Source organism: Notothenia rossii (genome assembly GCF_949606895.1).
Source record: "Notothenia rossii genome assembly, chromosome: 9".
Classification (NCBI taxonomy): domain Eukaryota; kingdom Metazoa; phylum Chordata; class Actinopteri; order Perciformes; family Nototheniidae; genus Notothenia; species Notothenia rossii.
In genome coordinates this window covers 24,215,334-24,232,057 of record NC_136907.1, presented here as the reverse complement: position 1 = coordinate 24,232,057, position 16,724 = coordinate 24,215,334, and the positions used below count along the sequence as shown (strand labels likewise).

At 40.4% G+C, this 16,724-nt stretch overlaps 1 protein-coding gene across 1 annotated transcript in view; it reads left to right on the top strand.

Moving 5' to 3' along the window:
• gabrb4 (gamma-aminobutyric acid type A receptor subunit beta4) overlaps positions 1-16,724 on the top strand; it is a 73,853-nt gene that overhangs the window by 752 nt on the left and 56,377 nt on the right. The window contains exon 2 of the mRNA XM_079647569.1: positions 1,667-1,761. Coding sequence (XP_079503695.1) covers positions 1,667-1,761 — 95 coding nt within the window. The remainder of the gene's footprint in view (positions 1-1,666; positions 1,762-16,724) is intronic.

Below are 16,724 nucleotides of genomic sequence, written 5' to 3'. Positions count from 1 at the left end.
AGATAGTGCTGTGGCCCGCGCGAGCGTAAAAACATGCGCGTGCACGGTTCCAAGCCTATTGTGAAAACGTATACTCCCGATATCAAAATGGGGATATTGAAAGGGCGACTTTTTGTTTGATCCTGCTTAAAAGGACAGCCCTCTGTAGGCTGCTGTTGGCCGATGATTAGCCGATCAATCAGCCGGGGATCGATTGATTACTCCGGTGTAAGCAGCTTGAGGTATGATACAGTGCAGCAGCAACACTCTGGAATCTACGTATTGCATTTGTCTCCATAAGTAATATTCCACCTCCTATAATCTTTTTAATTCCCCATTTTATTGACCAGAACCAAATTAATCAAATTGAAAAATAATCCCAGCAGGTCATCATGCTGTTGCTTTCAAGACAGAGGAGGGTGTGAGATATAACGTTTCAATAAATAAGCTCTCATCCATTTGAAATGTTTACAGTATGAATTACTGCATGAACACCATCACAGTCTCCAGATCAATCCCTTTATTGTTTTGATGCTACATGGCGCTGATACATGTCCCTCGTGGCCTACTCCTTTTCCTTGGCTGCAGTAACCTACAGCCTCACTTATGAGATCTAGATGCTCACTGGGAACTGGGTCGCACTTTTCTGATCCCATTTTAATAACCCGGAATAACAAATGAAAGGGGCGTAATCTGGTATCAGGTGTCATTGATATTCCCCCTCCTAATGACGCTCTCAGGTGTCAAACCCACAAGTCCTGTAACCTGCCGGCTTGATGAACAGCTGCACTGCCCATGAGCTAATTGAACAGTGCTTCCCTGACTGAGCCTGACTCCCCCCCCCCCCTATACACTGATTCCAATCCACACCCTCATCCGTAACAAGGAACCTCAGCTGGAGAGCCGGCCTGGTCAGGTGATGTAGGTCCTGGCACCAATGTTATAAGTGTCAGTCAGACGAGTGCGGACTATACATTCCTCCTGGGGATAGTCTGTCTGCGGCCCAGGCTCAGACCAACCAAGCCTCTGTTATAACACAGAGCTTATTTAAATACATGCCCACGAATCAGACTTGGTTCTGTGGGAAAAAAACATCACATTGTTCCGTTTCAACGTCTCTTTATGAAAGAGCGACATCAATGAAACACTTGACAGCTGTATCATCATCACAGCCCCTCAACTGATTAGATGCTGGGATACAATGGGGAGGAAAATGCAAACCAAAGGCACATTTTTATAACCTTCACCATGACAACACCAGAGTCAGCATTCTTTTCATTTATTTGTCTGACAACTGACTGCAACATACAAACAGAGAACACCTCTCCCAGCTAAAAGGCTTCACAGTGTCAATGTTTATGATTTATGAGCCCGGAATGGAAATGATTGTAGTTGACTAATGCAAAAGACACAATAGGACACATTTATTTCTATTATGTGTGTTTTGGGTGCTGTTCAATTAATCCCAAGTGTTATTCCTCTTTCACTGTGCCTCACCACAAGGCTTCTACTTTTAAGGTGGCGTCATTAATGTTGAGAACCGAGAGTATGTGCAGTAATATTTGAGAGTACAGTACGTTTGCTGTAAAAACAATAAGTGTAAAACAAAAGGCTCAGTGTTTTTGCAGTTTCTTTCCCACCACACATCTTAAAATGGCTCTAAAACTTTGTTATTTTCTGCCCCCAGCTCTTCCACGGGAAGCACCGGAATGTCTGTGGCCAAGACCACCGTGGACAAGTTGCTGAAGGGATATGACATCCGATTGAGGCCTGATTTTGGAGGTAAGTGTTGCATCTGTTTCTGGGTTCCCGTTTATTCGAGGGCGAGGGCGAGTGCAAGGCGAGGTGTGTGCACGGCGATATTCACGAGTCATTCCTCTGAAATCTGTCGACGAGCGGGCCTGTGGCAAAATATAATGGAACAGCTTTGATGTGACTGCTACCAAGTCATTACTATGCATCTATTCACATATCGAAGATGGCTGCTCCTCAAGAAGTAGGGCACACACGGAGAAGAGCAATCAAACACTACGTTTTTAAAACCCAGATATGGTAAATGTAACGTATCTTCATCACTTTTCTAATTGGAGGTGTTTTATTGAGTCTTTGTGTTATGTAGCGATGTTTCCGAGCATTTGATTTGCAGATTTGCAGAAAACACTGTTGCCCCATTAACTTTTATTAGAAATTGTGCAACTTGTACATCCGCTCTTTAGAATAATGGTTATTTTGATAATTGCTGAAAATAGAAGGCGTGGGGGACGAGTCATTAGTGTATGTCATTTGGGTTGATTGTTTTACTGAAACTATTTAACCACAATAAATGTTTAGCAATATAAAACTGGTTAGATTTCTCAACAGCATTCTGGTTTATTGCCGAGAGCTAATAACCAGGCTACTTCAATTTCAGAAATAAAGGTATAGGCAATATTTCTTGTTGCAAAGTATGTATGGCCTGAACCTAAAACGTATAGGAGGATTCAAAGAAAATGTTTCCTGTTTCATTGCTCTGGCAATAACATCTGGGGCCCAGTCTGAGCAAGGCCACTCACTGAAGACGTCATAACTCACCGCTGACTGACAGCCACAGTGATGGCTCTAATTGAATAAAGTATGATTGTACCTTTTCATTTCAGCACCAGCTTTATTATTCCTGCTGTACAGATTTTTAAAAAAACGTTGTGTTCAGAAAAGCTTATGGCTGCTTCCAAAAACAAAGAACAAAGGAAGCATTTTACTTCCAGGGCATGTTAACAGAGTGTGATGTTAATTTAATGAGAGCAAGTAACACAACAGTTTGTCTGTCGCCACTAAAATCTGCTCCAGTGTTTCATGGCCAAAATAAAAAAGAAGGCGTAAAAGGAAATAGAAAAACATGCTGAAAACCACTATGCTTGTATTCCTGTGTTAAACCAGAATGACTTTAAATATTATTCAGAAGTGAAAAATATATCTTTCAATGTACTAAAAAATGAAGAATGGTAGGTAAAGATAATGTGGCACAACTCACCCACAAAATATCTGAATATGCAATGCAGTCAACTGATGTATAAAAAAGCCATTCTACAATAAACAAAATCACATGATGTTTACATGATACATGATGATGGTCAACGCCCGAATAAATTCCCATATTTAATTGACTTTGGCAGGTTGGCTTTTTCTGTAATGCTAAATAATTAATTTTATGTATTATAAGAATATTCAGAATAACTCCAAGTACATGTATATACATTTTGTAATCTGTTTGTTTATTAATATATTTAACAGATGCAATCACATGAATAACTATTAAGCTGATACTTCTCACCAGTATCCTTTCTTAAGGAGCCAGTTAGAGCCTACCTCACACTTGATGAGAATGAGAGGGAGCAGTGAAACACATATAGCAGGTGTGCCTCCTCAGATAACCTTCCTCTGGTCGGGTGCTCTGCCAAAAACAGATGCTCTGATGAAGGCGTATGTGCCAAAATATGTTAGCCTGATGTTAGCCATTGTAAAAAAAAGTTATAGTTGAGGTTACATCTTCCTTCTGTGTTTTCGACTGCTGCCATTCCAGAGTTGCTTCATATCTTCAGTGAAAGATATAAGAGCAAGCAGCAAATAGATGTCTCTCTCACAACTCTTTCAGATGCTCAACAACCGTTGTGAAATTTCCACATTTAATTATTTTCAATTGGCAGCCAATTTCTTATCCCTTCTAAGACATATTCACACTTTACTGTGCCTCACTAAAGGCATTTCCTGTAGCGCTTTCATGACAGTTGACAGCAATTTTAACCAATATAAATGACTTGAGAGTTTTTGTCGTCCACACCAGCCACAGTGTTCGTTGTTCACCAGTTCTTCAATTCAAAGCAGAAAAAACGACTAAATGTAACCCAGAACGGCTCAATCTTTGTGCCGCATTTTTGTTGAAAAAAAAGCCGTCAGATGTGAAAAAAGCTACCTTTTTATATAGAATCACACAATTTAAAACTTACTGCGATAAACACCTGGTCCACAATGATTCATGAACAATGCATTAATAATCAGCACAAGATTGGATAAAGATGCATATTTACTGTATATTTCAACGCATTTACGTAAATACATCACTTTCTCCCAATAACACGACTGTGATTTGTCACTGTGATTTTAAGGAAATGGAAGAGAAATTGTTCTAATTTAGTTTTCTAGATCAAGTTATTTTCTGATTTATACATCAGTATTGGCAGCTTTTTTGGACGATGATTCCCACACACTATCTTGCTGTATTTAAATATTTGTCGGCTAAAGCCCACTATTGTCTAGCAGTGTGAATGCACTGGAGTGGGTGCAAGTTTTAAAGAGTATCCCAGGCTGAGAGTAGCTGTTCATTACCCTCAGGCTGGGAGCTATAGTCCATCATGTCTTGATATTTCCAACATCAGTCAGCTACTTCTGTCGTGACACAACTGCTGACGACCTTCAGCTCTCCAGATTCAACGAAGAGTGTTTTAATTTGGAACAATGCCCTGCCAACACCCATATTTGAAATAAAAACTGAATCACTGGACGTTGATTAAATATTTGAATGATCAGAAAGAGGCTGCCAAAAGTGATGCAATAGGATTTTACTCATGTGTTGTGGCGCTAAGCACCAGTATATCAAAATGAAAAGCCCACTCTGCAGTCATTCTATTCAGACTCTGCCCTCTTCTCCCTATTGATCTGTGAGCCAAACAGGAATTCAAGAAATGGTACACAGACCCAAAAAGCTGCTAGCCCAGCATTCAGCGTCTTGCAAGAGAAGTGAAATGCGTGTCTTCTAGTTATTATAATTATCTAATTTTCTGAAAATACTCTAGGATGTATCCACTTTGTGATATTTTCCCAGAATAATGTATCAGTTGCAAATGGTCCTTGTATCTTTTCTCTTTCATCATCTGCGTTGTTTGGATCATAGCCCTTGGATGTAATTTACTAACAAATTGGCCATCGTCATAGAGCTGAATCATAGAAAACAACCCCCATGTAACCTTAGTGATGCATTGCGTTGATGTAGATTCAGCGAGATGACCAGAGCATTGCTGACCCGGCTAACAAAGTTAGAGAACAGCAGCAATGTTGATGTTTAATTTTTATTTTAATCACTTGAGAGAGATATGAGAGTATGCAATTCAAACATGTGCAAACTGGTATCTTTAATACACTACACTTTCTAAGAAACCAGTGTTTTTGGTACGCAAAAGTAAACTAGAACATAAATGGGAGATAGATTCCTCTTTAGGGAGCCGATTCTAGACAATGCATGAGGATATGTTTGGATAATGCGGGCTGTTTGGGAATGTCAGTTAATTTGTGTAGGGAACAAAAGCTTATCAGGAGAATGGGGAGAGATTGGAACACTGGGACATTGCTAATGGGATTACAGATGAGGTTAAGAAGAGCGCTATTCTAGTCGGCTTTTCTGGTGTGTGCGATATACCATATGAGGAAGTGTTCTCTGAACTACATGGTATGAAGCCCTTGGTAGCTCAATATCAAAGTTCACAGCCATTCCAGTAGGTCCAGCGTAGAATATATTGTGGCAGATTTGCACCAGCTCTTTGACTTTTACGTTGTGTTTGATAACATGCTCTAAGACAGGCTAGTGAAGGTTTCATGAGGACTGCATACAGTACAGTGCCTTCTGTTGGGAGAGTGTCCATCCCTGATTTTCGAGAAAGCACTTGAGATTCTACAGGGACCTAATGACGGTGGCAAAACATGCAACACATATTCAGAGGGGACAAGGAGGAGTTTAAATGTCCAGGGTCATTACATTTGAGACTGATTTGTGGTATCATTATCAGTCATCATGATTGGCCCTGATTGGCTCAGAGAACTAACTGAATTGGCGACAATTCAAGTACAGCACTATATCCAAGATACTATGAGGTTTTTAAGAAGGCACTGGGCACACTCAGGGGTTTTAAATTGAGGAAGCACATCGATCAAGAGGCCTACCGATACTTTTACAAGCCTAGTGTGCACTTTATACCATGAAAGGAACATTATAAAAAGAGTTGAAGCATTCGCACAGACTGAGTATGTGCCAGTTCATCTTTCCAAGAGGGTGGCATCCATTGTATTAGAAGAAAGAAAAAATGGACGTTAGACTAACATACACCGCAATCACCTGCAGATGAGGACAACCATTGTGAGCCAGTCTGCTGGTTTTCCAGCCAACCGAATAATACCCTCACTGATTACTACTAACTACTTAAAGTAGAGGAGAAGAAGCCATCGGTAAATTCACCTGCTGAGGTAATCAGATTGTTGGGCCTCAATGGCTCATGGTTGGCCATTCTTGGATTATTATAAGTGTTAGTTGAAGTAGGGGTTAGATGGGAAGCGAATGACCTTATCCTGGATTCAACCTTTGGAGAACCATAATGGTTGTCCCTCCCTGTGACTGATGGTCTACAGATAATGGATAACATACATACAAAATAATGTAGATGCCCAATTGTATGTCTGGTGGCCAACATAGACAAAAAGGTTGTGAACATTTGTTTACAATAAATCTATCAAATAATGGTTTCACCACGTCCTTACACGCCTTAGCCAGTCCATAAAAAAATTGCTTTCCTGAATTGTCCATGAAATTGTGGACGCTCATTCAGAGACAATTGATGGCCCCATCACAACAAAGTGTTTTCAGTCCATGCTCTGCCCGACACTGCAGTGACAGGCAATGGAACAGCACTCACCTGTGACCTTCTATAGTGAGTTCATGAAACAGAATGGTATTATTTATGTGAGTACTGTTTATTGTTTTACCTTCCCCCTACTGGCTTCATAGCACAAGCAGTTCAGACGTTAAAGGAGTGCTTTAAAAGATTACAAGGTTTTCTGCACAGTCTTGCGAGATATTGATATTAGAGGGGCCCCATCTCATGTTTTGTCTAAATGGCAGTATGATGTGGTAAATTACACTAAGACGATCTCCTTTTGGTAACTTACTTAAGACAAGAGATTTAGTTAGATGCACCTGTTACCATCAGTGTTGTTGCCAGAAGAACAGGGACCCACAGACATTTCTGATTCAAAGGCTAGAACCCTCTCACAATGGTGAACCTTTTTTACCACCATCCCCTGATTGTCTTGAGTTTCCTGCACTGTGAAGGCTTCCCGTGACAATGAAGTTCATGCTCAGGTCTTACTTGTAAACATCGTCTTGTTGACATGGTCTTGTTGGAAAGCTCTTTTTTAGGCTGCTTGTCTGTATCATGTCAAGATATTTTGAAAACCCTGCCCCTGCTTTTTCAATCTCTGAGGAGAAGCTCAGTGTCAGCAGACGTCACATAGCATGCTTTCCAACTACAGCTGCCAATTTGATTGTAATGAATATCACTTAAGTGTAACACATTTTGTGTATCATTGTTCCTAGGACCATGCATAGGACCATGCATAATTTACATTAGGCTTTGCATTTAGTAAAAGCTATCACCTTGACTACATAGGAGATTTTTCTTTTGGGTACATATTGAAATTATCAGTATCCCTATTCTAAATAAAAAATGTGTTATGGATGAAATTATTTTCACATGTATTTAAATTGAACTTTTTGCTGCACACTAAGAAAGAAGTAGATGCTTATTAGAACAAGAGCTATTTATGCAATAGTAGCCATTTGTCAATAGGGTAAATTGAAACAAAAAATATCATTGTGGCAATGCACATTTTCGAAATGTATTGCCCGGTTTCTCTGACACATGGCCTAACAGTACATGTTGGCAGGGGAGAAGTTATGCTGTAGGATGAAGTGGTATTCATAAAGGTGGTGACCCATAAAATGTATCTTCTGAATACATTTATTAAGTAGAGTAATGAAATACATGACCTAGCTAAATAAGTTTCACAAGAGGCCCATTTAATTATTAACTAGCCTCTATATAAGAACAAATATGTTAGACAATTATTTGAAGTAAAACACCAACATAATGAATATTTGATGGCCGTATTTTTTAGATTAAAGTAAAGACATGCAAGGCTTGTTGCTTTCGCACATACACTGTACTGTACCCAGCATTTTAATCACAAATTGTAACATGACATTTCACATTTTTCAGAGAAATTGTGCCTTTATTTTTACCTACGGTACTCAACCATAGGTTTTCTGCTCATTTATTGGCCTTTTCCCCAGATTTAACGAAAGACTGTCAATGAAGCAGATATATAAACTTGTAATAATTTTGTGTTTGTTTGTGCCTTATTTGTGCCACTTCCTTATGCCACCTGCTGTTTGTTCACATGTATCTCTTTATCTGTTTCTGCATCTGATCTAAAGATATTTTCTTCACGTGAGCCCTTCTGCTACCAGGGGTCATGGAGGGTGTCGCGGGGGTTTGCACAGTCGGTCAGGAAAGAGGGCGGGGCTATCTAACATTGCCTCAGTCACCATTATTGATTTGCACATGGCAACTGGAATCATGTAGAGTAATGGGTCACCAGTGGGCAGACTTGCTCAGGATTCCGGCAACAGAAGATTCACTGTATTGATTTCTATATTAAAGAACAATCCACAAAAAAAATGCAACATCCAGTAAGTTGGAAGAGATAACACGACCCAGCTCATCTCTCAGCTAAGTCACACATTCGTCCTTCTGGAGGACATATTTCATATCAAGCTGTCATCATCACGGGAATGGGTTTTACGATCTCGGCTACCGCCATTAACATCGCATGAAGGGTGACATATCACAAGTGCTGTGAACATGCCATCCTTCCTGCTGAGCCAGGTGCTGGACATTACTTGAACCAAATGTGTCAAAATGTACACCGTTCAATAGATACACTGAACAAAAATATAAATGCAACACTTTTGTTTTTGCTCCCATTTTTCATGAGATGAACTCAAAGATCTAAAACATTTTCTATCTACACAAAATAACCCTTTCTCTCAAATATTGTTCATAAATCGGAAAAAATCTGAGATAGTGAGCACTTCTCCTTTGCCGAGATAATCCATCCCACTTCACAGGTGTGGCATATCAAGATGCTGATTAGACAGCATGATTATTGCACAGGTGTGCCTTAGGCTGGCCACAATAAAAGGCCACTCTGAAATGTACGGTGGCCCTGAAGTGCAAGACACCACAGCATTTCACAAAACACCACAGCATTTCACAAAACACAACAGCATTTCAGAAAAACGCCGCAGCATTTCACAAAACGCCGCAGCATTTCACAAAACACAACAGCATTTCAGAAAACACCAAAGCATTTCACAAAACACCACAGCATTTCACAAAACGCCGCATCATTTCACAAAACACCACAGCATTTCACATTGGACGGAAAGGGTATTCCTTAGGGAGAACACTTCTTGTTTGTGATTGGACAGAGCCAGCCAGAGAAGCACTGCTGTGATTGGTTGTTTTTGCTGCCAGTCAAGAAATGACGCTTCGTGATTGGTCAACGTCCGACAGCGCAATATGTCCCAACACATCAGCCGTTAGCAAAAACTCAGAGCTCACAGCTCCTATATCTGTTCAGAAACTGGACAAAAGTGAAACATGTACAAACCACAGACTGTCTATGTCATGGCGAATACAATCGCTGCTTTATTTATGTCTGGATGACGTTGTTGTGAGTGTACGGCAGGCTAGGATTTTCACGGCGGCAATGACGGCCATGGCCGTCGTAGCCCCTCGGTCTGGCCGTTATGCCCCACAAATAATTGTACGTCCTACGGCCACCATGGCCTGTGTGCCCCTCACACTGTTAAAATCTCGAAGTTGCTTTAAAAGCGTCAGAACAGTGGTTTCTTAACTGCATTATGCTGCGTTCACAACGGACGCGATGCGAATATCCTCATCGCTCTAACCGCTGGAGTTTCATCGCGGCTGTCAGCTGTGTTTACTCCTGTCATTCAAACAGGACGCGCTGGAGAGGGGGCGGGGCTTATTTCAATATAAATACTGTGGTGGAAACCAACTACGAAAAAATTAACCCATTTTACAGTGATTTAATTGTAATACACGTTTCAAAATGATGCCGAAGTAACTAAATAGTGATACCGGTTAGTAAAAAACATGAATTAATGCTTTGCCAAGTCTGCAGACAAGACGGCAAGCGAAAAACCTTTTAAAATGCGTGTTTTCTGAATGGATCAATCAGGCTAAACTAACCTTTAACTGCTCCGTCCACACTCACAACAACGTCCTAAAGACAGAATTAAAGCAGCGATTGTATTCGCCATGAAAGTCTGTGGTTTGTACATGTTTAACTTTTGTCCAGTTTCTGAACAGAGCTGTGAGGTGTTGATTAAAGAGACTCGTACACACACACACTGAAGGCTGTTTCTTCTGCTCTGAAATTGAATATATTTGTTACATATTAATATAATTTTAGATGTTTTGATTTGATTTTGGATTTGTGAATGGGAGAAGTAGTAGATGGAAAACATACCAAACACTAATTATTCAAAGTAAAGTATTTTATTTTATATACGGTAATACTAAGGAGGCATAGGCCTATAGGATGATATCATGTTTGACATTTTTGATATTAAAACAGTGATTTGTTTTCCATGTCATTCGTGTGTTTTTCTTATCAAAAAGTGAAGTTATTTATTTGTAAGCTCCAAATCCAAATGTTTCCCTCAATGGCCTTTGTGCCCTGGCATGTGCTCTTTGCGCCCTGAAAAAATGTGTGACACCAAAGGCCAAATGGCCTTGCCCCTAAAATGACGAAATTCCAAGCCTGGTGTACGGAGCAGCTACAGGTTAGTTTAGCCTAATGGATCCGATTCCATTCAGAAAACACACATTTTAAAAGCTTTTCGCCTGCCGTCTTTTCCGCAGACTTTTCAAAGCGTTAATTCATGGTTTTTACTAACCGTTATCAGTATGTAGTTACTTTGGCATCACTTTGAAACGTGTATTACAATTAAATCACGGTCAAATATGTTCATTTTGTTGTAGTTGGTATCTCCCATAGGATTTACATGGAGATATGCCCCGCCCCCTCTCCATTGCGTCTTGTTTGAATGACAGGAGCAAACACAGCTGACAGCCGCGGTGAAACTCGAGTGATTAGAGCGATGCGAATATTGGGTAGTCTACCATAGTATTTACATGGAGATAAGCCCCTTAAAAACCATGAATTAATAAAGCATTAATTCTGTGTTTACTGCTGTCATTCAAACAAGACTCTGGAGAGGGGGCGGGTCGTATCTCCATGTAAATCGGGATCGGATCCATCAGGCTAAACTAACCTGTAGCTGCTCCGTCCACACTCACAACAACGTCATACAGACATAAATAAAGCAGCGACTGTATTCGCCATGACATAGACAATCTGTGTTTTGTATAGGTTTAACTTTTGTCCAGTTTCTGAACAGATATGAGGAGCTGTGAGCTCTGAGTGTGTGCTAACAGCTAATGGCTGATGTGCTGGGCCAAGCGTCATTTCTTGACTGGCAGCAAAAACAACCAGCAGCAGTGCTTCTCTGGCTGGCTCTGTCCAATCACAAACAAGAAGTGTTCTCCATAAGGAATACCCTTTTCGTCCAATGTGAAATGCTGTGGTGTTTTGTGAAATGCTGCGGCGTTTTCTGAAATGCTGTGGCGTTTTCTGAAATCCTGTTGTGTTTTGTGAAATGCTGTGGCGTTTTGTGAAAGGCTGTGGCGTTTTGTGAAAGGCTGTGGCGTTTTCTGAAATGCTGTTGTGTTTTGGTGAAATGCTGTAGTGTCTTGCACTTCAGGGCCACCGTAGAACGTGCAGTTTTGCTTTATCGGGGGGGTCTGGGAGGGTCCGAAAACTCTAGGGTTAAACCCTAAGCCTAACCCTAACCCTAACATGTCACCCATCTCCTTCGCATAGAGTTGATCAGGTTGTTGATTGTGGCCTGTGGAATGTTGGTCCACTCCTCTTCAATGGCTGTGCGAAGTTGCTGGATATTGGCAGGAACTGGAACACGCTGTCGTATACGCCGATCCAGAGCATCCAAAACATGCTCAATTGGTGACATGTTAGGGTTAGGGTTAGGGTTTAACCCTAGGGTTTTCGGATCCCCCCAGACCCCCCCAATAAAGCAAAACTGCACGTTTCAGAGTGGCCTGTTATTGTGGCCAGCCTAAGGCACACCTGTGCAATAACATGCTGTCTAATCAGCATCTTGATATGCCACACCTGTGAGGTGGGATGGATTATCTCGGCAAAGGAGAAGTGCTCACTATCACAGATTTTTTCAGATTTGTGAACAATATTTGAGAGAGATGGTTATTTTGTGTACATAGAAAATGTTTTAGATCTTTGAGTTCATCTCATGAAAAATGGGAGCAAAAACAAAAGTGTTGCATTTATATTTTTGTTCAGTGTAGGTAGGGTGTTCTATTCTTTAAAAGTACACCGTATTTAGCTGGTAAAAGACCTGCCAAGATTTGTGCAAGTGCTACTCTTGAAGAGCATAGAGTGAGGTTGAAAGCCCCTCCCACTAAATATAGTTGACAAATGTCCAGGGGGTGTTCTGAGGCAAGCACTTTTAAAATGGTGACTTTGGGATGAGCTTGAAGTCATAGTAATTTTTAAATGACCCACCCCGGTGTACCAGACTTTAATGCTAGCTTTATGTAAGCAGAACTAAATGCTATATCATATGTTTTAACATTTAAAGATGCAACCTGAATTTGATTTGAAGTAAATCAGAAAATAATTAACTTTACAATCAATATTTACATAATTAAATGGGAGTTTCTACACTGTGCGCACAATTCTTTTCCCAATGATCAATGTACAGTACCACTGTGTTTTATGTGATTACTGAAAAGTGCAAGTTGCAGCACATGAGGAGGGCGATCACTCACCAATGGGTTTAAAGCTCTTTAACTGATTGAAGTATACATTTATCTACTTCTCTTCATTACATAGAAAAGCCTGAAAAAAACAAGTTGCCTGATTTTATTGGTCTTTATTGATTAACTAGGTAATCGGACAAACAGATGAGTTAAACTTGGACTCTCATTACTGTAAAACACGCACTGTGCACACTATCACAATGCAGTTTAATAATAAATCCACTTCTACATCATATTACAGATGTAGTTTTGAATATGCTGCATAAGTCATATTTGTATTGCATGTAATGTATTGGGCTGTTTCATACTATTCAGCTTTTTGCAGTGGTTGCTGATTATGTCAGCATTTGCATTGTCTTTCTCTCTTTCCGATACTGAACATGGAAAATAATTTAGATTATCAGCACAAATACAGTTTTCTGATGCTTTCCTAAACTACTCTCCTTCTTTACTTTGTCCTTGTCTGGCGTAATAAACAGTGATACTGGCTTAGTGTGTATTAAATGGTATTCTGTCAGTTGTGCAGCAGAGAGAAAATGAAATTCGCAGAGCATACTGTAGATGTGCATAAACAGGATGACAAAGAAACTGGAGAGCGTGTTAATGTATAACAGAAGGTGCTGAACTGGGGTAATTTATGAAGTGTTGTCAACTGTTGTAGATAGCCCTGCAGATTGTAGACCATGTGAATGCTCTACAAGTGGTAATCTGTTCTGTTGACTATTTCAGATGACTTCAAATGAAATGCATATAGAGAAGCAAAATGTTTCTGTAAAGGACGCATTAACGTTAGTTTACATCTTTTAGGCATTCATATCCTTGGACTGTAATGTCACAAATGAAGCTTCATGTGAGAATATATTCATGCCTAATTTTTACTTTAGACAAGACAATAGTCATTAATATATTTCATATATTTTTTTAACATTACAATATCCATGTATTTTGCTATTATTTTGTCTCAAGTTAGTCATTAGACCAGGGGTAATCATCTCAATTTCATCGTGGGCAACATCATCATTATTATTACTCAAAGGGCTGGTTGTAACTATATAAATAATATACATATATAAATAATATATAATATACAAAAAACATTATATTACATTATTGCCTCTGCATTGGATTATTATCGGATAGGGTGATAACTTCATAAATAACTACGTCTGAAAGCAGAAGTTCAGGCCAAATAATTGCAAGTCTCTTCAATGCGCATGTCACAAAATGAGATGCATTGTGGGGCATTTAGTTTATGGGCAACCTGCTTCTGTAAAGTGGCATGCGACCATATAATAAACATATTATATTCTTTGCAAGCTCTTGCGGGGCCACATAAAATGAAGTTGCTGGCCGGATTTGGCCCCCGGGCCTTGAGTTTGCGACGCTCTAAAAAAGAATGTCTTTATTCACTGGCTACAGTTAGTCAAACATATTTCCCCTTCCCCTTTTGGCTTTGAGATTGCTGTGGCCATACTTTAGTCTACAGCAGCACAGCTGCCTCTCAAGGCTCCATTATGACTGAACTGAGTTTGTTTCGGAATGAACTGTAAGGGATATTCACATGACCCTTTAATGGTTCTTACTGATGATCCATTAGCATATATTTTGCACTTAAAAAGCATCAATAGGTGCCAGGAAGATAGCGGAGTGAAAGCCTGCCTCTATCTTTACCCCAGATTGTAGCCATAACTGTAAGCAGCTGCTTCCTGGCTATAGGTTTAATTAATTAATTAATTAATTAATCCTGCAAGCGTATCATCAAACTACGGTCACCTGTCCCTCTCTGTCGTACGCAGCCTGGCTTTTACTGATCTCATTTCCCATTGACCCAAATGAGCCCCAGCTGCAGCTTGATCTTGTTTGTAATGGAAAAGCAGTAAATGTAGCCCTGAAACTGCAGATCAGTTGCAGTGAGACTGGTGCGTAGAATAGACACTTAATTGACCGAATATAAAAGGGAGAGCCCCGGACGCATGAGTAAAAGCAGGAGGTGCAGCACTTTATATTCAGCATCTAATGTACTATACTGTACGTAGCCTAATGTAGGTGTAATGGATCTTAGGCTACACGTTGTGTCCTGCGAGATAACAGACTAAATGCACTTCACATACTGTATGTGTGCAGCTATTTACACAAATCACATCCCACGAGATAGTTTGGCCCTCTGTGAACATGACCGCTGATTGATGTGCGCAACCGGCAGCCATTAAGTGATATACGGCGGCAGTTCTTTCAAGACCGCTGGACACTTTTGCAATACTGAGGACAGTCTCCCCGTCGTTGTGCTGCCACATGTCAAATGCTGGGCTGCTTTGCATACGGGCAGATAGCACAGGCCATCGTAACTCAGTCTCAAAGTATTGCCTATTCAGCGCAAAACAGGAGTGTGTTGTCAGAGTCCCAGGATGGATGTTGGGGCATGAACAAGTGGTATCTATCCTGATGAAGAGAGAACGCCCAGTGATTTATTTCAGAGGAAACACAGGAAAATGCTCAAGCTGGGCGCTTTTCCCTTCTCCCTTCATTTAGATTTTCTATTTGAATTAAATGAGGTGTGTATGTAGGCAGGCAGAGGGGGGCAAGGGTGGTGAGAGATAGCATGCAGGAGAAAGGACATACTTCATCTTCCCATTCAAAGTGTTGTTTTCAGCAGCTTTGAAATGAAGGAGAAAAATGCTGATCGAATTGCACCAGAATGGATCGCAGTGGACTGCAAAGTACAAAAACCCTGGGTCAGACATTGGTGAGGCGTCCTGCATGCTGGGCTTTTTTTTTCTCCATTTCCACTCTCCTTTTAAGGTCCCCTTTGACTCACTTTTTGAACATACAGTGATTGATGGGAGGTGTACCCTTGACAGGATATGCTGGCCAAGGGCAAGATGCAGCTATCCAATTGTTTCACATAGAAAAACACATGTCATTTATAGCATCTAGAGATAGATGCTGTCATCTTCACTACCAGGAAGCTGGCCTAAAAGCCCAGCTCATTATTGAGCTCTAACATCCAGCCGTAAAAAAGCAGTCTCAACAGAGAAATTATGTTTGCATCATGCGGGGCTGCAGGGAAAAAAACAAGATGGGAGAGTGTAGCCGAAGAAGTCAACATGATGATAAAAACTGCTTATGCTGTACTAATATGCACATTAGAAATGACTGAGTTCAGGGGGCCTAGTCTGCTATTTGGGGTTCCCTTTCCTGTAGTGTGATATATGTGTTTTTGTGAATGTAAATGTTCTGCAAAGGCAAAAATCCCTTTTTACATTTACATTTCTCTCCCACACACTCCCCCCCCCCCCCCCCCCCTCCCCCCCCACCCTGCCTGAAACGCCTCCATTGGACTCCTTTGTTTACTTGCAAAGTGACATCACTACGTAACACTATAAACACTTCTATTGGCTAGCGGGACATCTCTTAGCGGTTGACCAATCACAACAGAGCTGGCTAACCAATCAGAGCAAACTGGGCTCTGGTTCCAGACAGAGGGTGAAAAGAGATGCCGCAGCACAGGCAGTATGAGAAAAATAAAGAGCTTTTTGAAAATTGAAGAATGGGGACATGTCACAGTAGAGGCATAAAATACTAATATGAACCTGAACATTTGCATAATAGTGCCCTTTTAATAGTTGGTCTTTGTATCCTTTTATTATTTTCTACAACTATTGTAGTATCTAACTTCTATTTTAACACTTTACAACAAGTTTGAGATAAGTTGTACAACATGTATACACAACTCAGTATGTGCAGTGTCATGTCTAAAATGTATAGATACTTTTTGTTTGTGAATTATTTTGGTCATTTATTGAAACGTGAGGCCACACAAACGGCAGTAATAGTCCTCAGTTGGACCCTATTCTAATTCCTTGCACAGAGTATACTGAACCATAGCAACAGCACTTTGCTTTTGTGCTGCGTAGACCATGGTATAATCATGATAAT